The 25,679-nt window shown below is 40.8% G+C and overlaps 1 protein-coding gene across 1 annotated transcript in view; it reads left to right on the plus strand.

Moving 5' to 3' along the window:
• Positions 1 to 25,679, plus strand: part of LOC133640360 (apolipoprotein B-100-like) — a 143,318-nt gene that overhangs the window by 106,708 nt on the left and 10,931 nt on the right. Inside the window, exons 47-50 of the mRNA XM_062033732.1 lie at positions 7,606 to 7,731; positions 7,942 to 8,013; positions 13,283 to 13,404; positions 25,128 to 25,320. Coding sequence (XP_061889716.1) covers positions 7,606 to 7,731; positions 7,942 to 8,013; positions 13,283 to 13,404; positions 25,128 to 25,320 — 513 coding nt within the window. The remainder of the gene's footprint in view (positions 1 to 7,605; positions 7,732 to 7,941; positions 8,014 to 13,282; positions 13,405 to 25,127; positions 25,321 to 25,679) is intronic.

Below are 25,679 nucleotides of genomic sequence, written 5' to 3' on the forward strand. Positions count from 1 at the left end.
GTGGTAGGTGAACTATTTTAAGCTTTATGTAAATATTATTTACTCTCCACACAGCTTCCTTTGCTCTGGGCCAGATCCGGCCCGACACGTCATTTAATGTGGCCCGCGAAAGCCTGGGAATAATGTGCATACTTCATCGTTCTTACTACAGATGTCCGATAATATTGGACTGCCGATATTATCGGCCGATAAATGCTTTAAAATGTAATATCGGAAATTATCGGTATCTGTTTCAAAAACTAAAATGTTTGACTTTTTAAAACGCTGCTGTGTACACGGACGTAGGGAGAAGTACGGAGCGCCAATAAACCTTAAAGGCACTGCTTTTGCGTGCCGGCCCAATCACATAATATCTACGGCTTTTCACACACAAGTGAATGCAAGGCATACTTGGTCAACAGCCATACAGGTCGCACTGAGGGTGGCAGTATAAACAACTTTAACACTGTTACAAATATGCGCCACACTGTGAACCCACACCAAACAAGAATGACAAACACATTTCGGGAGAACATCCGAATCGTAACACAACATAAACACAACAGAACAAATACCCAGAACCCCTTGCAGCACTAACTCTTCCGGGACGCTACAATATACACCCCCCGCTACCCCCTACCCCCCAACCCCACCCACCTCAACCTCCCCATGCTATCAGGGAGAGCATGTCCCAAATTCCAAGCTGCTGTTTTGAGGCATGTTAAAAAAAATAATGCACTTTGTGACTTCAATAATAAATATGGCAGTGACATGTTGCCATTTTTTTCCATAACTTGAGTTGATTTATTTTGGAAAACCTTGTTACATTGTTTAATGCATCCAGCGGGGCATCACAATAAAATTAGGCATAATAATGTGTTAATTCCACGATTGTATATATCGGTATCGGTTGATATCGGAATCGGTAATTAAAAGTTGGACAATATCGGATATCGGCAAAAAAGCCATTATCGGACATCTCTAGTTCTTACCAAATGTTTTCATTGTTTCCATTTTGACAGAAAAGCATGTATGTACGGGAAATTCCATACGTTTTAAACTTTGATATCTGCTCATGCGACAAATAGTCAATTGTTATTGGTGTAAATCTTTGGGCACCTCGACATTCGATTCCGATTCTTGGAGTGAGGATTTAATTCATAATCGATACTCAATTTAACACGATTCCCGATTCAAACTGATTTTTGTAATGTACTATTTGGTATATAATAACACCTTGAAGGCCTACTGAAAGCCACTACTACCGACCACGCAGTCTGATAGTTTATATATCAATGATGAAATCTTAACATTGCAACACATGCCAATCCGGCCGGGTTAACTTATAAAGTGCAATTTTAAATTTCCCGCCACACTTCCGGTTGAAAAAGCCTTCGGAGGATGACGTATGTGCGTGACGTAGCCCGGGGAACAGAGGTATGCCTTCCCCATTGAATACGATACAAAAAAGCTCTGTTTTCATTTCATAATTCCACAGTATTCTGGACATCTGTGTTGGTGAATCTTTTGCAATTTGTTTAATGAACAATAGAGGCTGCAAAGAAGAACGTTGTAGGTGGGTCGGTGTATAGCGGCTGGCTGTAGCAACACAACAAGGATTACTCACTTAGATAGCAGACGCGCTAGCCGATGCTAACCGGCCACCGCACGGATGATCGGGTGAAGTCCTTCGTCGCGCCGTCGATCGCGGGAACGCAGGTGAGCACGGGTGTTGATGAGCTGGGCAGATGATGGCTGGCTGGCGTAGGTGGAGCGCTAATGTTTTTATCATAACTCTGTGAGGTCCGGTTGCTAAGTCAGCCTTAGCGTCGTTAGCAACAGCATTGTTAAGCTTTGCCAGGCTGAGATCTATTAACCGTGTAGTTACATGTACATGGTTTAATAGTATTGTTGATCTTCTGTCTATCCTTCCAGTCAGGGATTTATTTATTTTGTTTCTATCTGCATTTGAGACAGATGCTATCACGTTGCTTCGTCGATGTATTGTCGTGGAGATAAAAGGCACTGAATGTCCATTTCGCGTTCTCGACTCTCATTTTCAAGAGGTTATAGTATCCGAGGTGGTTTAAAATACAAATCCGTGATCCACAATAGAAAAAGGAGAGAGTGTGGAATCCAATGAGCCAGCTTGTACCCAAGTTACGGTCAGAGCGAAAAAAAATATGTATTTTACTGCATTCTAGTCCGTCACTCTAACGTTCCTCGTCCACGAATCTTTCATCCTCGCTCAAATTAATGGGGATATGGTCTGAATAGCTCTAGCTGCGTTGACAACAATAGGAAAATATGAGGGAGTGAACAATTGACGTCACGCTACTTCCGGTAGGGGCAAGGTTTTTTTTTATCAGAGACCAAAAGTTGCGAACTTTATCGACGTTGTTCTCTACTAAATCCTTTCAGCAAAAATATGGCAATATCGCAAAATGATCAAGTATGACACATAGAATGGATCAGCTATCCCCGTTTAAATAAAAAAAATTAATTTCAGTAGGCCTTTAACAAAACAGCTTACAGGTTACAAAACTTCCTTTTGGTTGCTGTTGTATGACATATACGCGCACCATGTAAGTAAAATATTTTTTTAGATAATTTGTCAAAGAAATAAATGTAAAAAATTATTTAAAAAAAAATTATTAATCAATTTACGGGATAAATAAAAATCGGGATTCGGATGTGATAAAAAAAAATTTTTTAGCACCCCTAATTATTATAGACCATATTATAGTTTGTAAAAATAACAATAAATACTTAAATATCTGCTTGTCACCTGGACTTATGATTTCAACGCATGTTATCCATCAATTTGTACATACACAAATCAAATAACCAAATGCATAGGCAATTGTGCAATAATATAATGGGGCGATTATACTTTTATATTCTTACATTCACTGTTACAAACAACCCACTAAGGGCAGCCATGACTGCGATGTGGCCCTCGATGAAAACAAGTTTGACACGCCTGGTCTAAAACCTATGTAATTTTAACATGAAACTTCAATGGGCACACAAATCTCAATATACTCAATGATGCACAATAACTGCTGTTAGTGAACCACAAAGTGGCAGGTGAACACTATAAAATGACTGATAAAATGGGTTTTGTGGTTGTCTACAAATGTTTTAATTGTAAGAAAATGGTATAAATAAAGGTGATCTCTCCTTTTAAAAAAGTGCCTAAGGCTTTTTTCTGTTAAAATAAAACAAAACGTGCCAGGCCACTAAATGAAGAAATTAGGTCTTAAGTTTTGACAGTTAAACCTAAACTTTTGAGCTTATTTGGTTCTGACGGAGCTCTTAGCTCAAAACGCTATTACCTCAAATTAATGTTTACCATTGAAATGAATTGAAATAACTTTAAAGGGAATCTATTATGCAAAACCAACTTTTCTTACCTATTGTTTAGAGATGTCCGATAATGGCTTTTTTGCCAATATCCGATATTGTCCAACTCTTAATTACCGATTCCGATATCAACCGATACCGATATATACAGTCGTGGAATTAACACATTATTATGCCTAATTTTGTTGTGATGCCCCGCTGGATGCATTAAACAATGTAACAAGGTTTTCCAAAATAAATCAACTCAAGTTATGGAAAAAAATGCCAACATGGCACTGCCAAATTTATTATTGAAGTCACAAAGTGCATTATTTTTTTTAACATGCCTCAAAACAGCAGCTTGGAATTTGGGACATGCTCTCCCTGAGAGAGCATGAGGAGGTTGAGGTGGGTGGGGTTGGGGGGTAGCGGGGGGTGTATATTGTAGCGTCCCGGAAGAGTTAGTGCTGCAAGGGGTTCTGGGTATTTGTTCTGTTGTGTTTATGTTGTGTTACGGTGTGGATGTTCTCCCGAAATGTGTTTGTCATTCTTGTTTGGTGTGGGTTCACAGTGTGGCGCATATTTGTAACAGTGTTAAAGTTGTTTATACGGCTACCCTCAGTGTGACCTGTATGGCTGTTGACCAAGTATGCATTGCATTCACTTGTGTGTGTGAAAAGCCGTAGATATCATGTGACTGGGCCGGCATGCAAAGGCAGTGCATTTAAGGTTTATTGGCGCTCTGTACTTCTCCCTACGTCCGTGTACCACGCCGTACAGCGGCGTTTTAAAAAGTCATATTTACTTTTTGAAACCGATGCCGATAATTTCCAATATTACATTTTAAAGCATTTATCGGCCGATAATATCGGCAGTCCGATATTGTCGGACATCTCTACTATTGTTACATGCTGTCCCGAAAATTTAAAATAAAAAAAAGGAGGCATTGCGGAAATATTTATTCTATATTTGTTTTGCCTCGGTACTTCGTTCAAACGACATGTTGAGAATTAGCCCATCTTGTGACGTCACCGTATTATCATATATGGTATGAATGGACCCAGAGTGCCTAGCGTGCGTCCGCAATTGTAGTCTGCGCTGCAGTCTATAAGTTCTTTCTTTTTTGCTATCCTCTTGTGTGGGGCAGAGTGGTTTGTAAATGGACACAAATCCTCTGCTGTTGACATTTTTAATATAAAGTAGCGTAAAGTTCTAAATTATTTCTGTACATAGACTGGCTATGGAGGCGCTAAAAACTACAACAAAGAAGGCGAGGAGAAGGCGCCGTCGAAGTGGAGGCATGCAAATAAGACCGGCCAGTTTATTCTGAAGAGACAGTCAGAAAATCAGCATGAAAACTGCCCATAAAACAACATTTTGACCAAAGAACCATCATTACATGTTACCTAGACCACAAGGAAATGTTTTAAATGTAGAACACCCTTTAATTGGTGCTTGCCTCCCCTGCCCCCCAAAAAACAAACAAAAACAAAACAATATTTTAACATGTAACATGCCTGTTAAAGAGAAAACACACTGTGGGATAAGAAATATTGTATAAAAACTAGAGATGTCAAATAATGGCTTTTTTGCCGATATCCGATGTTCCGATATTGTCCAACTCTTAATTACCGATTCCGATATCAACCGATACCGATATATACAGTCGTGGAATTAACACATTATGATGCCTAATTTTGTTGTGATGCCCCGCTGGATGCATTAAACAATGTAACTTTACCATGAATTGATTAACGTGGACATCGACTTAAACAAGTTAAAAAACTTATTGGGGTGTTACCATTTAGTGGTCAATTGTACGGAATATGTACTGTACTGTGCAATCTATTAATACAAGTTTCAATCAATCAATCAAAACTTAAGGTTTTCCAAAATAAGAGAACAACTTCAACTCCAGTTATGGAAAAAAGTACCAACATGGCACTGCCATATTTATTATTGAAGTCACAAAGTGCATAATATTTTTTAACATGCCTCATAACAGCAACTTGGAATTTGGAACATGCTCTCCCTGAGAAAATCCTGACACCCACTACAACTATGGGAAATACTATACTTTGACTTTCACAAAGTGTATTATTTTTCTTTTTCTTTAAACATGCCTCAAAACAACAGCTACAAAATCAATGAAGGCACACAGCTTAAGTCCAGAGCAGGGGTCGGCAACCCGCGGCTCCGGAGCCGCATGCGGCTCCTTGACCACTCTGATGCGGTTCAGCTACATACATGCCGACCCCCCCGATTTTCCCAGGAGACTTATGGATCTCAGTGTCTCTCATAGATTACTCCCAGGGAAAAAATAATCCTATTTAAACTCTAATTACTAAATAAAGGGCGTGCCCTAATTGCACTGCAGTAATTGTCCTCTATAGCATTTACATACAGCGTGCCAGTCCAGCCACATGTTGCATGTTGTTATTACTTGCACACACAGGAGACAGCAAAGCATACTTAGTCATCAGCCACACAGCTTACATTGACGGTAGCCGTATCAAACAACTTTAACATTGTTACGTTACAAATATGCGCCACACTGTGAACCCACACCAAAAAAGAATGAAAAACACATTTCTGGAGAACATCCCACCGTAACACAACATAAACACAACACAACCATTACCCAGAATCCCATGCAGCCCTAACTCTTCCGGTCTACATTATACTCCTCCGCTACCACCAAATCCCCCCACACATCAACCCCCCCCCTCTCCGTGCGTTGGTTGAGCGGAAGAGTTAGGGCTGCATGGGATTCTGGGTATTGGTACCGTCAGTGTAAGATGTGTGGCTGCTGAGGTAGTACGCCTTGCTGTCACTTACGTGAGCAAGCTGAAATTGCATTCTACGTGTGGTCGAGCAGGTACACTGTTAGGGCAGACTGTAGAGGGCGCCAAATGCAGTGTCATCACGCTCTGATATTCGGGAGTCTCCCGGGAAAAATGAGAGGGTTGGCAAGTATGACGCTATCAAGCGCCATTCATTCAAAACTTGCGGGCTGCACTAACATCAAATTTCCACATTAAAGTGCGTGCCGGTGCGTGTGTCGGAGACCCCTGGTTAACATAGCACAAAGCATTTAAGCTTTGTATGCGGTGTTTTTCATTTTAAATTTTAAATTTTTTTTTGTGGCTCCCATTACTTTCTTTAATTTGTGAAACTTGCCAAAATGGCTCTTTTGAGTGGTAAAGGTTGCCGACCCCTGGTCCAGAGTATACTAAAGCATACTTGCCAACCTTAAGACCTCCGAATTCGGGAGGTGGGGGGGAGGTGTATTGTAGCGTCCCGGAAGAGTTAGTGCTGCAAGGGGTTCTGGGTATTTGTTCTGTTGTGTTGATGTTGTGTTACGGTGCGGATGTTCTCCCGAAATGTGTTTGTCATTCTTGTTTGGTGTGGGTTCACAGTGTGGCGCATATTTGTAAACGGTTAAAGTTGTTTATACGGCTACCCTCCGTGTGACCTGTATGGCTGTTGACTAAGTATGCATGCATTCACTTGTGTGTGTGTAAAAGCCGCAAATATTATGTAACTGGGCCGGCACGCTGTTTGTATGGAGGAAAAGCGGACGTGACGGCAGGTTGTAGAGGACGCTAAAGGCAGTGCCTTTAAGGCATGCCCCCAATAATGTTGTCCGGGTGGAAATTGGGAGAATGGTTGCCCCGGGAGATTTTCGGGAGGGGCACTGAAACTCGGGAGTCTCCCGGGAAAATCGGGGGGTTGAAACCGATATCGATCATTTCCGATATTACATTTTAAAGCATTTATCGACATCTCTAATAAAAACATTACAATAGAATGTATTACAAACAACTGCATTAGTTTTATGAAGTAATGTAATAATAACGTACAGCATTTCCCTTGGAGAGCAGACTTCTACGGTATCTCCTTCCAGCTCTTCTCTGTGAAACACACCATCGGCACATCTCCTTATTTTCTGATATAAATGTCTGCCGTTTAAATATTATTTCTACATTCTTGGCTGGTGTTAGACTCATTCTGCGTCAGTATGGTGCAAACTTGCTATGCTACACTAGCTATAAGTTAACCCTAGCTTGTTTTGGCTGGATCTTAGGGGGTTCACTGTGACATTTGCTAAGCTACGCCACTTAATAGCGTCGATGCTCGTAACTCAGATGTTTTCTTGTAACGTAAAGCATAATTAGCCGAGCGACAGCTCTTATCTCAAAACACTCTTAAGTTGAGGTATATGGTTGTATAACTTATCCACATTGATGTCATTAAATGGGCTTACTTCTGCCTCTGCAGGTGTTTGTCCTCTCCACGCACCCTTACGGCTGCAGAGTCATCCAAAGGATTTTGGAGCACTGCACCCAGGAGCAGACTTTGCCAATACTGGAAGAGCTGCATCAGCACTCTGAGCAACTGGGTCAGGTAAGCATCGGTTTTATTCTTTGTGCCTTATCCCCACCACCATCATCGTTATGTGCTCGCGTATCTGCATGTCTGCTACGTGTCACATTTTAGCCTCATAGTCAGCGTGTTTGCTAAGTGTAAAATTGATTGTATATATGCTGTGTTAGCTTTCATTACATCTGACGTGTAAATATTCAAACATCCTCCCCCCTCACCTATTCCATCCAGAAATATCAAGGCGTATCATTGGAGATGACACCCAAAACATATTATACAGTGTCCCGTGATGCACTGTTCAAGGTCAGAGCAATTTGCCTCTCTCTTGCGGATATCCCTCTTTTCCTTTCCTGTCTCCCTCTTTCACTGATTTTAACTTTTAGATAGATTTGAACTCCACAATTTTTAGAGGCCCTCTAACCTATCGATGTGCCTTTTTTCTCCTTGCTGTTTCCTTTTTTCTGCTTGATTCCACGAAGGATTCACAAGGCTTCCCTTGTGTCTGATGATCCTCATTTGCCCACAGTGTCTCCTGTTTAATCTTCCTTAACCAATTTAATAAGGGTGGTACGATTATGAAATATATCAATCTATATTCTTTAAATTCATCTACATTGATCTGTGCTCGGCAAGATTGCCTTCCAGAAGATAGGTACAATACAGGCCAAAAGTTTGGACACAACTTCTCATTTCAATGCGTTTTTCTTTATTTTCATGACTATTTACATCGAATATTGTCACTGAAGGCATCAAAACTATGACACGTGTGAAGTGAAAACCATTTCAGGTGACTACCTCTTGAAGCCCATCGAGAGAATGCCAAGAGTGTGCAAAAGGAGTAATCAGAGCAAATAGTGGCTATTGTGAAGAAACTAGAATAAATACATTTTTTTAGTTATTTCACTGTCACTGAAGGCATCAAAACTATGAATGAACACATGTGGAGTTATGTACTTAACAAAAAAAGGTGAAATAACTAAAAAACATGTTTTATATTCTAGTTTCTTCAAAATAGCCACCCGTTGCTCTAATTACTTTTTTGCACACTCTTGGCATTCTCTCCATGAGCTTCAAGCACACCTATGAAGTGAAATTCATTTCAGGTGACTACCTCTGGAAGCCCATCGAGAGAATGCCAAGAGTGTGCAAAAGGAGTAATCAGAGCAAAGTGTGGCTATTGTGAAGAAACTAGAATAAATAATTGTTTTTAGTTATTTCACTGTAACTGAAGGCATCAAAACTATGAATGAACACATGTGGAGTTATGTACTTAACAAAAAAAGGTGAAATAACTAAAAAACATGTTTTATATTCTAGTTTCTTCAAAATAGCCACCCTTTGCTCTGATTACTTTTTTGCACACTCTTGGCATTCTCTCCATGAGCTTCAAGCACACCTGTGAAGAGAAATTAATTTCAGGTGACTACCTCTTGAAGCCCATCGAGAGAATGCCAAGAGTGTGCAAAAGGAGTAATCAGAGCAAAGTGTGGCTATTGTGAAGAAACTAGAATAAATAAATTTTTTTAGTTATTTCACTGTCACTGAAGGCATCAAAACTATGAATGAACACATGTGGAGTTATGTACTTAACAAAAAAAGGTGAAATAACTGAAAACATGTTTTATATTGGGGACGGCGTGGCGCAATTAGGAGAGTGGCCGTGCCAGCAACCTGAGGGTTCCTGGTTCGATCCCCAGCTTCTACCAACCTCGTCACGTCCGTTGTGTTCTTGAGCAAGACACTTCACCCTTGCTCCTGATGGGTCGTGGTTAGCGCCTTGCATGGCAGCTCCCGCCATCAGTGTGTGAATGGGTGAATGTGGAAATAGTGTCAAAGCGCTTTGAGTACCTTGAAGGTAGAAAAGCGCTATACAGGTATAACCCATTTACCATTTACCATATTCTAGTTTCTTCCAAATAGCCACCCTTTGCTCTGATTACTTTTTTGCACACTCTTGGCATTCTCTCCATGAGCTTCAAGCACACCTGTGAAGTGAAATTAATTTCAGGTGACTACCTCTTGAAGCCCATCGAGAGAATGCCAAGAGTGTGCAAAAGGAGTAATCAGAGCAAAGTGTAGCTATTGTGAAGAAACTAGAATAAAAACATTGTTTTAGTTATTTCACTGTCACTGAAGGCATCAAAACTATGAATGAACACATGTGGAGTTATGTACTTAACAAAAAAAGGTGAAATAACTAAAAAACATGTTTTGTATTGGGGACGGCGTGGCGCAATTAGGAGAGTGGCTGTGCCAGCAACCTGAGGGTTCCTGGTTCGATCCCCAGCTTCTACCAACCTCGTCACGTCCGTTGTGTCCTTGAGCAAAGACACTTCACCCTTGCTCCTGATGGGTCGTGGTTAGTGCCTTGCATGGCAGCTCCCGCCATCAGTGTGTGAATGTGTGTGTGTGTGAATGGGTGAATGTGGAAATAATGTCAAAGCGCTTTGAATACCTTGAAGGTAGAAAAGCGCTATAAGAGTATAACCCATTTACCATATTCTAGTTTCTTCAAAATAGCCACCCTTTGCTCTGATTACTTTTTCGCACACTCTTTGCATTCTCTCGATGAGCTTCAAGCACACCTGTGAAATGAAAACCATTTCAGTTGACTATCTGATTACTTAATGGCACACTCTTGGCATTCTTTCAATGAGCTTCAAGCACACCTGTGAAATGAAAACCATTTCAGGTGACTACCTCTTGAAGCCCATCGAGAGAATGCCAAGTGTGCAAAACAGTAATTAGAGCAAAGCGTGGCTATTGTGAAGAAACTAGAATAAAAACATTTTTTTAGTTATTTCACTGTCACTGAAGGCATCAAAACTATGAATGAACACATGTGGAATTATGTACTTAACAAAAAAAGGTGAAATAACTGAAAACATGTTTTATATTCTAGTTTGTTCAAAATAGCCACCCTTTGCTCTGATTGCTTTTTCGCACACTCTTGGCATTCTCTCGATAAGCTTCAAGCACACATGTGAAGTGAAAACCATTTCAGGTGACTTCCTCTTGAAGCTGAATATAAAACATGTTTTTTAGTTATTTCACCTTTTTTTGTTAAGTACATAACTCCACATGTGTTGTTTGATGCCCTTAGTGACAATCTACAATGTAAATATGCATGAAAATAAGGAAAACGCATTGAATGAGAAGGTGTGTCCAAACTTTTGGCCTGTACTGTATGCATTCAACATCATTTTAAAAGAAAACTGATTGATTTTATTGATACTAAAAAAAGGAAAACAATGAATTTAAGAACAGCAGACTTCATATGAAGTTTAACACCTTTATTGATAAGGATGTTAAACGTTATTCAAGTCTGTCTGCCCGTCATTTGGCAAAACAAAAATGACGGGTAGCTACAGTGGCTGAGAAAGGTCGCAAGAAATGCAAACGCGGAAAGGCAATATCATAAATGACAACATGTCAACTTTCAGCTACAGCACGATCGAAAAAGCCACAACAAATACAAATGGCACAACACGATAATCTAAAGCCGCAATGCGACTTCAAGCCACACGGCATGTGCCGGACATGACGGAAGTGACAGCAAAACAAGATACTGCAACGGACCAACTTCCTGAACATAGTATATTATTGAAAAAGTAAAAAAAAGTTACTTTTCCTACTTCATTACACCGTTTTCAACACTCCGTCTCAGGAAGTCGGTGAGTTGCCGAAACTTGCCCGCGGTCACTTCCATTCTGTCTTTATATCATTGTGTTTTTTGGCTTGTAGTTGTTGTGTTATGGCTTTATGTTGTGGCGTCTGGATTTGTCGTGACTTTTCTCTGCTATTGCAGCTGTTTATTAAACAGAGTAGTAGCAGGTCAAACTATTGATCATTTAAACCAGGGGTGTCAAATCTACGGCCCGCGAGCCGGACCAGGCCCTCGAACAGGTTTTATCCAGCCTGTGGGATGAGTTCGCTAAGTATAAAAATGAGCCGAAATTTTTGAATGAAAGAAACTGCTGTTCTAAATGTGTCCACTAAATGTCGCAATAGCAATTCTTTGTATCTTTGTAGAAGATGCTACATTGGTAAAAAAAAAAAAATTGTGTGCACCAGTCGAGGATAATGTGCAAATTACATAAATAACAGCCTGTAATTTGATTTTGATATTTTTTTTATCTTGATAGATTGAAAATTAACACCAATTGGTTGATTGATGAACATTATCACATGATTTATTCATAAAGTATAAATAATGACAAATAAAGGTAGAATACTATTAACTGCAACATGTAAGTGTAAAAAAAACAACACCACCATTTATGATTTGTACATTTTCAGAATGTTCCTGTTCTATTTTTAAACAAAGAAAACAATCTGAAGTTGTCTTTATTTTTAAGTTATCGTGTCGTGATTTTACCAGTCCGGCCAACTTGGGAGTAGATTTTTCTCCATGTGGCACCTGATCTAAAATGAGTTTGACACCCCTGATTTAAACTGAAGAGATTTGGTTGCACCTACTTTTTTTATATTAATTAATTTTGTATTTGTATGTTAAAAAACAAGAGTAAAAGTAGCAGGTAAACCTACTGCGAATTCACCCTGAAGAGATGTTGGTTGCACTTTATTTTTTGTAGTGATATTGTGTTATTTTATGTTTGAAAAACAAAAGAAGCAGCAGGTAAATCTACTGGTAAAATGTTGGTTACTGTACTTTTATTGAACATTTCTTAAAAAGTGCAAATGAGAACAGAACGTGTTTCCTCTTGTTAATTCAACCTAAAGTGTTGGTTGCACTTCATTCAAATAGGATGTGAATGCATTGGCCATTAATTGTTGTTTACCTGCTTGTTTGTATTTATAGATCACTTGTATCTAATTCCCCTTACAAGCAAAAACAAGAATACCGGTATATGAAACTTGACTTGCAGTGTCCAGTATTTATTTGATTATTATTTTTATTTTTTACTAAAAAGTTACCAAATCGATTTAAACTCCCTGAATCATTTCGGATACTACGGTTCTAAAAAGATTGTATCAGCAACCACAAATTATGAATCAAATCAAATCGTTACACCCCTATAATTGAATTAAATATATGTTCCTTAAAGTCTTTAAGGGAATTCATGTAAATTGGTTTTGACCTTTTTGATAGTAAGCAATTCTCTTCGCAAACAGATTTGACAGGAAATGCATTTTAAGCAAATATTTAAAAGATCACGCTGCCCTCTTGTCCGATAAAGTAGATGAATTCCGAGTGGTGTTGTCTCCATCCACTCATACCTAACTCCCACCCATAACTGTCCATCACCCATTTCCGAAGGGGCAAAGATGCTGCTGGTTTTGTGGCCTGCAGAGTCGTTCTGCAAATCAGCAGCATCAGTTTTGTCTGACCTTCCGCAGTGATGACGTCATGGTGTTTGTAAGACTTTAACTTTGGGGGTGTCTCTCATTTTTATCTTCCATTGTCAACATGCATGACTACCTCATATTGTCAAAGTCCACTAGTTAAGCATAGTGCACGTGTGTCAGATGATTGGGTGTCTCTCGTTCTTTGCTGAACATAAACCGTGTGAAATAGTTGATCTTGCATTTCCGCTACACTCCCCTGTAGGATCAGTATGGTAACTACGTCATACAGCATGTTTTGGAGCACGGGAGACCTGAAGACAAAAGCAAGATAGTCGCAGAAGTCCGTGGGAAGGTTCTCCTCCTGAGCCAACACAAATTTGCAAGGTAGGACACTAACCTGCTGTTCTTAGATTGAACCTAGGATGGGTTTCAATTTTGTTGACTTATCCATGTTGGTACAATGTAGGATACTCGTGTTAAACAATGCCAAGGCGTCAAATCAGTGTTTCCCACACATTCATTTATTTGTGGCGGCCCGCCACGAAAGAATTACGTCCACCACAAATAAAAAAATAAAACTTTTTTTTTTTTTTTTTTGTCCCCTCCAGCTTCTTAGGCAAATCATATAGTTGATGTAGATGCCCATATCGGCTGTTCAGATTTACTTTACAAAAGAGAAGTGTAGGATACTTCTCTTGTTGCCTTATTTGTATTTGACTTTATTAAATGTATTTATATTAGAAACACAACATGTGTATATAACAAAGGGTGCAAAGTCTGCAGGCAGTAGGAAACACATGGTTAAGTGTAGGGAGTAAAACTGATGGCAGTCTAAAGTTCAAGATTTTTGGAGCTCTTTGTTCAGTGGATCAGATGTTTGATGAAGCTCTGTGTCTATCTACCACCACTACTGTTTTCTGTTTATTTGTTACTGACTGTGGCAGGACACCTCTGCCTCTGTTTCACTTTATGTTGCTGGTAAATAATATGGTTGTAGTAGTAGGCTAAAGTTAAATTATTTAGTATGCACTAATTAAAGGGGCAGAGCTTTGAGACATTTTAGCTTTTATATTTTATAAGATATATTTTTTGTAAAAACCACAATAAATATATTTCAGTGAATAACTTATTGTTCAAATCTGTATATAAATATGTACATAAAGTGTTGTAATTATATTGTAAAATGGATGGATGGATGGCTGGATGGACGTTTAAAACAAAACTGTTATTATTAATTAGTAAGTATACATTTTTTGAGCCTTTTTAGAGAAAATCATATCATTGTAGTAAATTATGCAAATTACTCGATGATGTCATGATAGCCACGCCCATAGCCACGCCGCCACAGGTATCTTGGCAGTTTATGGGAAACACTGTCTTATATGTGTTCCCCCACACTTCCACACAGTAGCTGATATATGGCAATATAGGTGCACAATACAATATACGCATTGCCCTATAATCCAACACATATTTTACCTTATTTGTAATTATTTTGTAAAATGGATGGATGGACGTTTAAAACGAAACTGTTATTATTAATTAGTAAGTATACATTTTTGAGCCTTTTTAGAGAAAATCAATTCATTGTAGTAAATTATGCAAATTACTCGATGTCATGGTGACCACACCCATAGCCACGCCCCCACCGCCACAGGTATCTTGGCAGTTTATGGGAAACACTGCAAATCAGAAGGTTCGTGCATGGTGCCGTGAGCTTGCACGCAGTATTTCATGCCTCTGTTTGCGGGATTTTATAGTCTGGCTGCGTCGTGACATGATGTAAAGCAGGGGTGTCAAACTGATTTTAGCTCAGGGGCCGCATGGAGGAAAATCTGTGCACACGCGGCCCGGACTATTAAAATCATGGCATTAAAATTAAAAAATAAAGACAACTTCAGATTGTTTTCTTTGTCTTACTTTGGCCAAAAATAGAACAAACATTTTGAAAATATTACAATAAAAACATAGGAAAAAATACCGGCAGCTGTAAAGTTTAGATCCATGAAGAAAAGAAGAAAGTGAACAGAGATAATTAACATATGCATGAAAATGTGTTTTCTTTTGTATCAACATTTTTTAATGAATTACGTAGCGTTTATGACAACCTTTTTCCAAAACACAATATAGAATGTGAGATAACCGGATAATGCATACAGGTATCATTTGTTTTCAAAACGGTTACAAAAAAGTGAGACCCCAAAAATGTACTGTGAGACCCCATTTTTATGACTTGATAGGGTCCCTGGGACCCCATTTGGAAAATTCCTAGCGCAAACACTTAGACTACTAGTTACCGCCAAAAATAACGGCGTTACAGTAACGCGTTACAAAGTAACCAACACTGGTTATCAATGCTAAAAATACTTTTAACATTAATAATTTTTAGTTAATATTCAGGTCACGAGATGTCAATACTATTGTTTGCGGGTTTTGAATGGTTATTTAGAGAGTTTTGTGGGAAAATAGAGAGCCCCCATTGACTCCATGATTGCTTGCGAAGTTTTTATTGTTATTTATGTACAACTTAAAATGTAAAAACAAAGAAAAATAAATAAATAATAAATAAGGTTTTTGAATGATAGACAGCACATCTCTTTCTACATGTTTTTTCTCATTTTTGCGTATTTCCAGTATGACTGATCTGATACTATGGTCAGAGTGCAGAATTAATCCTCTAGTGACGTCAATCTACGGAAATAGCTGAAGGTATTCGGAGCGGAACATTCAAAATGGCTGACTATAAATTTGTGGCATTTTGTGATGTTTGGACAGTATTTTCACATACTTTGCGGATTGTAAATACAATTGGATATGGTTAAATGGATACAAAGAAACACAAGTATATAAAGTGAGCATGTTTTTCCACTCTACTGGTACTTTAAAGTACATCCACATTGCAGAAGTGATCCCTCTGCTGCAGACAATCCATATTGTTTGTCATCACAACATCCTGTTTCGGCAGAACTGTTCCGGCGATCAAAGTCTTTTTTCGGCGGCCGTATCTTCGGTGCATCACTAGTCGATAGTGCGCAAGTAATAGGCTATATATATCCAATCATGCTGTAACGACGTGCAGGTGTTTAATGCCCGTGTGTTTTTGACTTGATGTTCATTGTTCCCTTAACCATTAAAACACAGTCCGTGCCTGAAAAGAGAATGAGGAAGTGTTGTTGTGTGTCTAGGAGTGAAGCATGGAGACAGACGTGTGTGCACGGAGGAAATAGATGTTGATATTGGGTTGGTTGTCAGCAGAAAATGGGCAATAAAAGTTAAAAATAGGGTCAGACTTTGTGTGACTTCTTCTGGAGGCTACACTGTTACATTACTTTCATTTGTTTTCACGTTAAAAACTTGTTTTTAAGGTGTGGAGGCTTTAATTTTGCCGTGGCGGTGTGCATGATCAGTTACATTTAGGGGAAACCCTGAAAGTATTATTTTCATCTAATCTTAGCACGCTCATAATAACACCGATGGGTGACATGCAGCGAATTAAATGCTGCTAAAAGCAGCATTTTTTTCTGGATCAATACGGGAGTGTGCAGGCGTACCAAATCTTGTGACTGGGTGAATCTATAAAATGTTTAGGAAGATAATTTTTGACCATATCTGGAAAAAAATAGTGATTACTTCAATATATATACATTATATTAAAACAGTGTACATGCATTTTCAAACGAAACATTTATGTGTGTGGGGCATACTTTAATTTGCAATCTGGGAACGCCTCCAGAATCGTAAATGTTGCAGACAGACTCAAAAAAACGTGTTAGAAAATTGACTCTGGAGCAAAATTGACTCAAAATGTACACTAAAGCCTATCCAATACATCAGGGGTCTCAAACTCAATTTACCTGGGGGCCACTGGATGCAGAAACTGGGTGAGGCTGGGCCGCAAGAAAAGATTTCTTAAAAATATCTAACATGCACTTTTTAATGAATTCACCTTCTTTGAATGGCTATCCCGCCCTAGCAACATACTTGCCAACCCTCCCGATTTTACCAGGAGACTCCCGAATTTCAGTGCCCCTCCTGACAATCTCCCGGGGCAACCATTCCCCTGAATTTGTCACGATTTTCACCCGGACTATAATATTAAGGGCGTGCCATGATAGCACTGCCTTTAAGGTCCTCTGCAACATGTCGTTGCGTCCGCTTTTTCACCATACAAACAGCATGCCGGCCCAGTCACATGTTGTATGAGGCTTCTGCACACACACAAGTGACTGCAAGACATACTTGATCAACAGCCATACAGGTCACACTGAGGGTAGCCATATAAACAACTTTATCACTCTTACAAATATGCGCCACACTGTGAACCCACACCAAACAAGAATGACAAACACATTTCGAGAGAACATCCGCACCGTAACACAACATAAACACAACAGAACAAATACCCAGAATCCTTTGCAGCCCTAACTCTTCCGAGCTGAAATATACACCCCCGCTACCACCAAACCCCGCCCCCCCCCCCAACACCGCCCACCTCTACCGACGCACGCACACACGGACGGGGGGGGGGGGGGTTGATGTGTGGGGTCGCGGGGTTTGGTGGTAGTGGGGGTGTATATTGCAGCCTGTAAGAGTTTGGGCTGCATGGGATTCTGGGTATTTGTTCTGTTGTGTTTATGTTGTGTTACGGTGCGGATGTTCTCCCGAAATGTGTTTGTCATTCTTGTTTGGTGTGGGTTCACAGTGTGGTGCATATTTGTTACAGTGTTAAACTTGTTTATACGGTCACCCTCAGTGTGACCTGTGTGGCTGTTGATCAAGTATGTCTTGCAGTCACTTAGTGTGTGTACAGGAGCCAAATACAACATGTGACTGGGCTGGCATGCTGTTTGTACAGGTTGTAGAGGGCGCTAAATGCAGTGACATCACGGCACGCCCTTAATATTGTTGTTTGGGTGAAGACATTCGAGAGAATGGTTGCCCTGAAATTCGGGAGTCTCCCGGAAAAATCGGGAGGGTTGGCAAGTATGACGCTGTCAAGCGCCATTCATATAAGCTTGCGGGCTGCACTAACATTAAATTTTCATATTAAGGTGCGGGCCGCGTGTCTGAGACCCCTGCAATACATATTATCGAGACACCAAGAAATGTAGATTAAAATCATCACAAGTCTCCCTTTAAAATTGGGTGAAATGACCGCACAGTGGATCACCCGTTTGGGGAAAACTGGTCCAGTTTGATTAAATAAATCAAGTCGACGACACGCTCTGTCATGACATTGATGATTTCTGTCTTTAATTCGATGAATATCTTCCAATCCTGCTTCTTTCACTTTCATATTCTTCTTTCCCGTGGCTGGAAAAACAAAGTTATGTCCATCCCTAGCTATAAGCTAATGTTGGCGAGTAAAACCAAATGTTTTTGTGCGGATCTCATGGGTTCACTGTGACGATTGCTACGCCAACTAATGGCGGGGAAGCGTGTAACTCAAATTATTTTAAAAGCATGACAATTAAAGTTAAAGTACCAAATATTGTCACACACACACTAGGTGTGGCAAAATTATTCTCTGCATTTGACCCATCACCCTTGATCACCCCCTGGGAGGTGAGGGGACAGTGTTTCCCATAAACTGCCAAGATACCTGTGGCGGTGGGGGCGTGGCTATGGGCGTGGTCACCATGACATCATCGAGTAATTTGCATAGTTTACTACAATGATTTGATTTTCTCTAAAAAGGCTCAAAAAATGTATACTTACTAATTAATAACAGTTTTGTTTTAAACGTCCATCCATCCATTTTACAATATAATTACAACACTTTATGTACATAGTTATGCGATGGTGGGGGAGGATGCCGGACAGACCTGGCAGGCCCAAACGCATTGTGAGGGTTTGCTGGGAACGTCTGGCAGAGTCTCCTGTCAGAGAGAGTTTCAATTCCTACCTCCGGAAGAACTTTGAACATGTCACGAGGGAGGTGCTGGACATTGAGTCCGAATGGACCATGTTCCGCACCTCTATTGTCGAGGCGGCTGATTGGAGCTGTTGCCGCAAGGTAGTTGGTGCCTGTCGTGGCGGTAATCCTAGAACCCGTTGGTGGACACCGGCGGTGAGGGATGCCGTCAAGCTGAAAAAGGAGTCCTATCGGGTTCTTTTGGCTCATAGGACTCCTGAGGCAGCGGACATGTACCGACAGGCCAAGCGGTGTGCGGCTTCGGCGGTCGCGGAGGCAAAAACTCGGACATGGGAGGAGTTCGGGGAAGCCATGGAAAACGACTTCCGGACGGCTTCGAAGCGATTCTGGACCACCATCCGCCGCCTCAGGAGGGGGAAGCAGTGCACTATCAACACCGTGTACGGTGAGGATGGTGTTCTGCTGACCTCGACTGCGGATGTTGTGGATCGGTGGAGGGAATACTTCGAAGACCTCCTCAATCCCACCAACACGTCTTCCTATGAGGAAGCAGTGCCTGGGGAATCTGTGGTGGGCTCTCCTATTTCTGGGGCTGAGGTTGCTGAGGTAGTTAAAAAGCTCCTCGGTGGCAAGGCCCCGGGGGTGGATGAGATCCGCCCGGAGTTCCTTAAGGCTCTGGATGCTGTGGGGCTGTCTTGGTTGACAAGACTCTGCAGCATCGCATGGACATCGGGGGCGGTACCTCTGGATTGGCAGACCGGGGTGGTGGTTCCTCTCTTTAAGAAGTGGAACCGGAGGGTGTGTTCTAACTATCGTGGGATCACACTCCTCAGCCTTCCCGGTAAGGTCTATTCAGGTGTGCTGGAGAGGAGGCTACGCCGGATAGTCGAACCTCGGATTCAGGAGGAACAGTGTGGTTTTCGTCCTGGTCGTGGAACTGTGGACCAGCTCTATACTCTCGGCAGGGTCCTTGAGGGTGCATGGGAGTTTGCCCAACCAGTCTACATGTGTTTTGTGGACTTGGAGAAGGCATTCGACCGTGTCCCTCGGGAAGTCCTGTGGGGAGTGCTCAGAGAGTATGGGGTATCGGACTGTCTGATTGTGGCGGTCCGCTCCCTGTATGATCAGTGCCAGAGTTTGGTCCGCATTGCCGGCAGTAAGTCGGACACGTTTCCAGTGAGAGTTGGACTCCGCCAAGGCTGCCCTTTGTCACCGATTCTGTTCATAACTTTTATGGACAGAATTTCTAGGCGCAGTCAAGGCGTTGAGGGGGATCTGGTTTGGTGGCTGCAGGATTAGGTCTCTGCTTTTTGCAGATGATGTGGTCCTGATGGCTTCATCTGGCCAGGATCTTTAGCTCTCGCTGGATCGGTTCGCAGCTGAGTGTGAAGCGACTGGGATGAGAATCAGCACCTCCAAGTCCGAATCCATGGTTCTCGCCCGGAAAAGGGTGGAGTGCCATCTCCGGGTTGCGGAGGAGACCCTGCCCCAAGTGGAGGAGTTCAAGTACCTCGGAGTCTTGTTCACGAGTGAGGGAAGAGTGGATCGTGAGATCGACAGGCGGATCGGTGCGGCGTCTTCAGTAATGCGGACGCTGTATCGATCCGTTGTGGTGAAGAAGGAGCTGAGCCGGAAGGCAAAGCTCTCAATTTACCGATCGATCTACGTTCCCATCCTCACCTATGGTCATGAGCTTTGGGTTATGACCGAAAGGACAAGATCACGGGTACAAGCGGCCGAAATGAGTTTCCTCCGCCGGGTGGCGGGGCTCTCCCTTAGAGATAGGGTGAGAAGCTCTGCCATCCGGGGGGAGCTCAAAATAAAGCCGCTGCTCCTCCACATCGAGAGGAGCCAGATCAGGTGGTTCGGGCATCTGGTCAGGATGCCACCCGAACGCCTCCCTAGGGAGGTGTTTAGGGCACGTCCGACCGGTAGGAGGCCACGGGGAAGACCCAGGACACGTTGGGAAGACTATGTCTCCCGGCTGGCCTGGGAACGCCTCGGGATCCCCCGGGAGGAGCTGGACGAAGTGGCTGGGGAGAGGGAAGTCTGGGCTTCCCTGCTTAAGCTGCTGCCCCCGCGACCCGACCTCGGATAAGCGGAAGAAGATGGATGGATGGATGTACATATTTATATACAGATTTGAATGATAAGTTATTCACTGAAATATATTTATTAATTGTGGTTCTTACAAAAAATATATCTTATAAAATATAAAAGCTAAAATGTCTCAAAGCTCTGCCCCTTTAATTAGTGCATACTAAATCATTTAACTTTAGCCTACTACTACAACCATATTATTTACCAGCAACATAAAGTGAAACAGAGGCAGAGGTGTCCTGCCACAGTCAGTAACAAATAAACAGAAAACAGTAGTGGTGGTAGATCGACACAGAGCTTCATCAAACATCTGATCCACTGAACAAGGAGCTCCAAAAATCTTGAACTTTAGACTGCCATCAGTTTTACTCCCTACACTTAACCATGTGTTTCCTACTGCCTGCAGACTTTGCACCCTTTGTTATATACACATGTTGAGTTTCTAATATAAATACATTTAATAAAGTCAAATACAAATAAGGCAACAAGAGAAGTATCCTACACTTCTCTTTTGTAAAGTAAATCTGAACAGCCGATATGGGCATCTATATCAACTATATGATTTGCCTGAGAAGCTGGAGAGGACACAAAAAAAAAAAAAAAAGTTTTAATATATATATATTTTTTTTAAATTTTATTTGTGGCAGACGTAAAAAAAAAATTTTTTTTTTAATTTTTTTTTTTTTTTTTTTTTTGTGGCAGACGTAATTCTTTCGTGGCGGGCCGCCACAAATAAATGAATGTGTGGGAAACACTGGGGGAGCAGTGAACATTAGCTGAGACAGCTCTTATCTCAAAACACTCTTAAGTTGAGGTACCACTGTTCTTCTTAATAAATGACCATATGGTCAACGAAAGAAAACTTTCCGTCCGCATTCTCATGCTCGAAGTAAAACAAAACTGTTTTGTTCATAAAATAAATCGTAAACAATATCCTTTATCCAATTCTCACCTGCTTTCGATTAAAACACAGTCCTCTTTAAGTGGGGGTGAAATGTCAGGCAGACTTTATCCTTCTGGCAGGCAAACGGTACTACTCAAACGATTGCATTTTACTCTTCTAATCAGGGGTGTGTTTGCTCCCCATTCTTTGTTTTGCATCCTAATTGGCCGCCTTTGAAGGAGTTACTCTTCCTTCAAGGTTGCCTTTATCTGCTGTCCTTTGGGCCTCCTGTACAAGGATACCTTCCTCCCTTAAAGTAGCTATTACTTGTCAGTAATACATTAACATCAGTGTTTACCCCAGAAAATGTTAGTTAAGGTGGTGACTCTCCAAGGGGAGGGGACCGGGGAAGGAGGTGGGTGTAAGGATCTGTGTAACTCGGCCTGTCGCCATCACGTCTCCACCTCGTCGCTGCCACCACAGCCTGGGGGGTAATAGACTACAGACTGTGGTGAAGTAGGCCGGCTTCGTCGCGTGAAGAAGCCTACAACTTTTGGTTGTGTTTTCCGCTCCATTTGCTGAATGGCGATATACGATATATATCTCGATATGTTTTCCGTAAAGTAAAAACAAAACAGTCCTAGTTACCTGAGATACTAAAATGACTTACAAAGTCAAATTAATGACTTACTGTAAGTAAGCGTTTGCAATAAGCGTTTGAAAAAAATAGTTAAAAGTGGGGCCACATGCTGACATATGCTCAACTCATGCTTAATTTATTACAGCATTTGGGAAGCCTGTAGTTGATTTTTATTATGTAAATGTTATATTTTTATCAACATGTGATAGCAGGGACCCTGCCATTCAAAACTAGGCTGCTACATTACTAATGATTAATGTAACTATAGCTGAAAAAATAGTACAATAGCAATAGGAGAGACTATTCATCCCTGAACACCATGGAGTTCATGTAGGCTTTATAATGCAGTTACATTATTATATCAACTATCAGAGACAGAAACTCTTCATTTAACATAATGTCCTTTATTGCTGCTTCAACACTCTACTTTTGTACTCCCTCGTCCCAGGAAGAATGCTTTGCGGAAATCTTTTATTTATAGATCTGTATCGCTCTGGAATAACCTGCCTCAAATTTTCACCGGCATTGAAAGTAAACAGGTTTTTAAAAAGAAAGTAATATTTTATCTGAGTCTTTAAATTAGTTTCCTCGTTGATGATTTGTTTGGTTTTATATTGTGTTGTTATATTTATATGGTAATTATTATTCTGTGACTGTAAATTGTTTGCTTGTTTTCTTATTGATACTTTTATTTTTTTTCTGTATTGTGTAATTATAATTATATGCTTTTAATTGTATTGAATTGTGGACCCCAGGAAGACTAGTGGGTTGTTGTGGCAACCAGCTAATGGGGATCCTTAATAAAAATAAAAATAAAACACAGCTCAATCAACACAGAAAAAGGTAAAGTGAAATAACTTAGTTGTTAACTGTAGGTCAATAATGCTTGTCTTTCTCTCAGACAGACAGGGCTTTGCTGTCCGTAACGCACACACACTGCACAGTGAGCTAACATTACGCTAAAAGCTAATTAGCCTTCACCTCAAGGACTGCGAGTGAGCTGAGCTGCCGCTTATGTTTCTAGAATGTCAACGGGCTCATAGTTATGTTACTAGTAGTTGACTTGGAAGTGTTTATTATAATTTGGGGAGAGTCCGCTGCCTTATGCTTACCTTTCTGCTCACTCCACCGAAGGAGCACTGACTCCATGCGCTCTGAATACGCACTGCTGATTGGCTATTACATGCGCTCTGAATATGCACTGCTGATTGGCTGTTACCGCTCTGCGTATAACCAATCAGATGGTTCTGTGGGTGGGACAATGCTGGGTACTGACAGAGGCAGAGGCAAAACTAAGCGGAGCAGCTTTTTAAGACTTTAGTTTAGGCGGTGGCGCTTTGTTGTTAAGGCGGCTGCCTTAACAACAAAGTGCTGCGGGAAACCCTGTAACATTCTAAGGATGATAAGAAAACGCTTGCAAAATGCGGCTAACGGGAGTCACCAAGTACAAATATAATGTACTAACAGACATGTTCATAACAGTATGTAATATGTACAATATTTACTGTATGTTGGTCATTTTAAGCATTAATGGAACTTATTTCCTCTGCGTGTTTATTTCTGTTCCCATAGCAATGCACTTCCGGCAACAAATGTGTGTTCGTATTTCCGGAAAGAAACGTGTGCGTCTTCTAATCATGGCACACTTGGTAATAGACAGCGAAGATGACTATTTTTGGACAAATGAGGATTCCCAACCTTATCTTTTTTAATCTGAATATAAGGAGTATGAACTGCTGGTTATAGAAATGAACACTTAAGAGAGGCTGGAACGTTGGAGCACACGGAAGCCGAGAGAGCGACATCGGCGTGACTTTACTCTGCAAATAAATGGCGTGCTTACCCAAAATAAACGGGGAAAAAATAGACAACTGTCCAGTGAATCACTTTAATATTGATCATGATGCCTGCAGCACATCAAGTAGCTATAGAATGAGTTATGTTTCTAATTTGCGTACGTGAGAATGTTCATACCTCGGGGCCTCAGACTACAATATGATATTGAAAACATTAAAAAATATGACGATCTCCCCTAATCTCTCATTAACTTGTGAATATACAGTACAGGCCAAAATTTTGGACACACCTTCTCATTTCAATGCGTTTTCTTTATTTTCATGACTATTTACATTGTAGATTGTCACTGAAGGCATCAAAACTATGAATGAACACATGTGGAGTTATGTACTTAACAAAAAAAGGTGAAATAACTGAAAACATGTTTTGTATTCTAGTTTCTTCAAAATAGCCACCCTTTGCGCTGATTACTGCTTTGCACACTCCTGGCATTCTCTCGATGAGCTTCAAGAGGTAGTCACCTGAAATGGTTTTCACTTCACAGGTGTCATAGTTTTGACAATCTACAATGTAAATAGTCATGAAAATAAAGAAAACGCATTGAAATGAGAAGGTGTCTAAACTTTTTGCCTGTACTGTACAGAGCGTGATATCCATTAAATATTCGAAACATTATAAAACATTGCTTTTATTAAAGGTTGAGTCGTCCGCCATTTGAAGTGCAGAGCCCTTTTTATTTTGATTTTCATTTTGTATGCCTCGGGTGTGGCACGTTCTCCAACTGCTTATTACTATGTCATTCCCACACGCAGTAATGTCGTTGAGAAGTGTGTGATTCACTCCTCGCGTGCCGAGAGAGCCCTGCTGATCGACGAGGTGTGCTGCCAGAAGGACGGCCCCCACAGCGCCCTGTACACCATGATGAAGGATCAGTACGCCAACTACGTTGTACAAAGAATGATAGACATGGCCGAACCTGCTCAGCGCAAAATCATCATGCACAAGGTTGGTGAGCTGATTAAATGCAATGTGGGAGTGGCCTGGTGTGCTGGCAAAGATGATATATCGTTACCAAAACGGTTACAAGCTTTGGCACTGCTAAATTTCAGTCAATATTTATGTTCCCCATAATAAATCATGACAATATCATTCATTTACTTATGTTTCATTAAAGATTAAAGTACCAATGATTGTCACACACACACTAGATGTGGTGAAATCCATGCTTTTTAAGAGCAGACTTAAGACCCACCTTTTTGATTTGGCTTTTACCTAATATTTTTAATTTTTATTGAAGTCATTCATACTTTACTTTTTGTCTTATTAGTTATGCAAAACTTTATTTTGTTCTATTTACCGTAATT

The sequence above is a fragment of the Entelurus aequoreus genome, linkage group LG23 (genome assembly GCF_033978785.1).
Source record: "Entelurus aequoreus isolate RoL-2023_Sb linkage group LG23, RoL_Eaeq_v1.1, whole genome shotgun sequence".
In the NCBI taxonomy this organism is placed as follows: Eukaryota; Metazoa; Chordata; class Actinopteri; order Syngnathiformes; family Syngnathidae; genus Entelurus; species Entelurus aequoreus.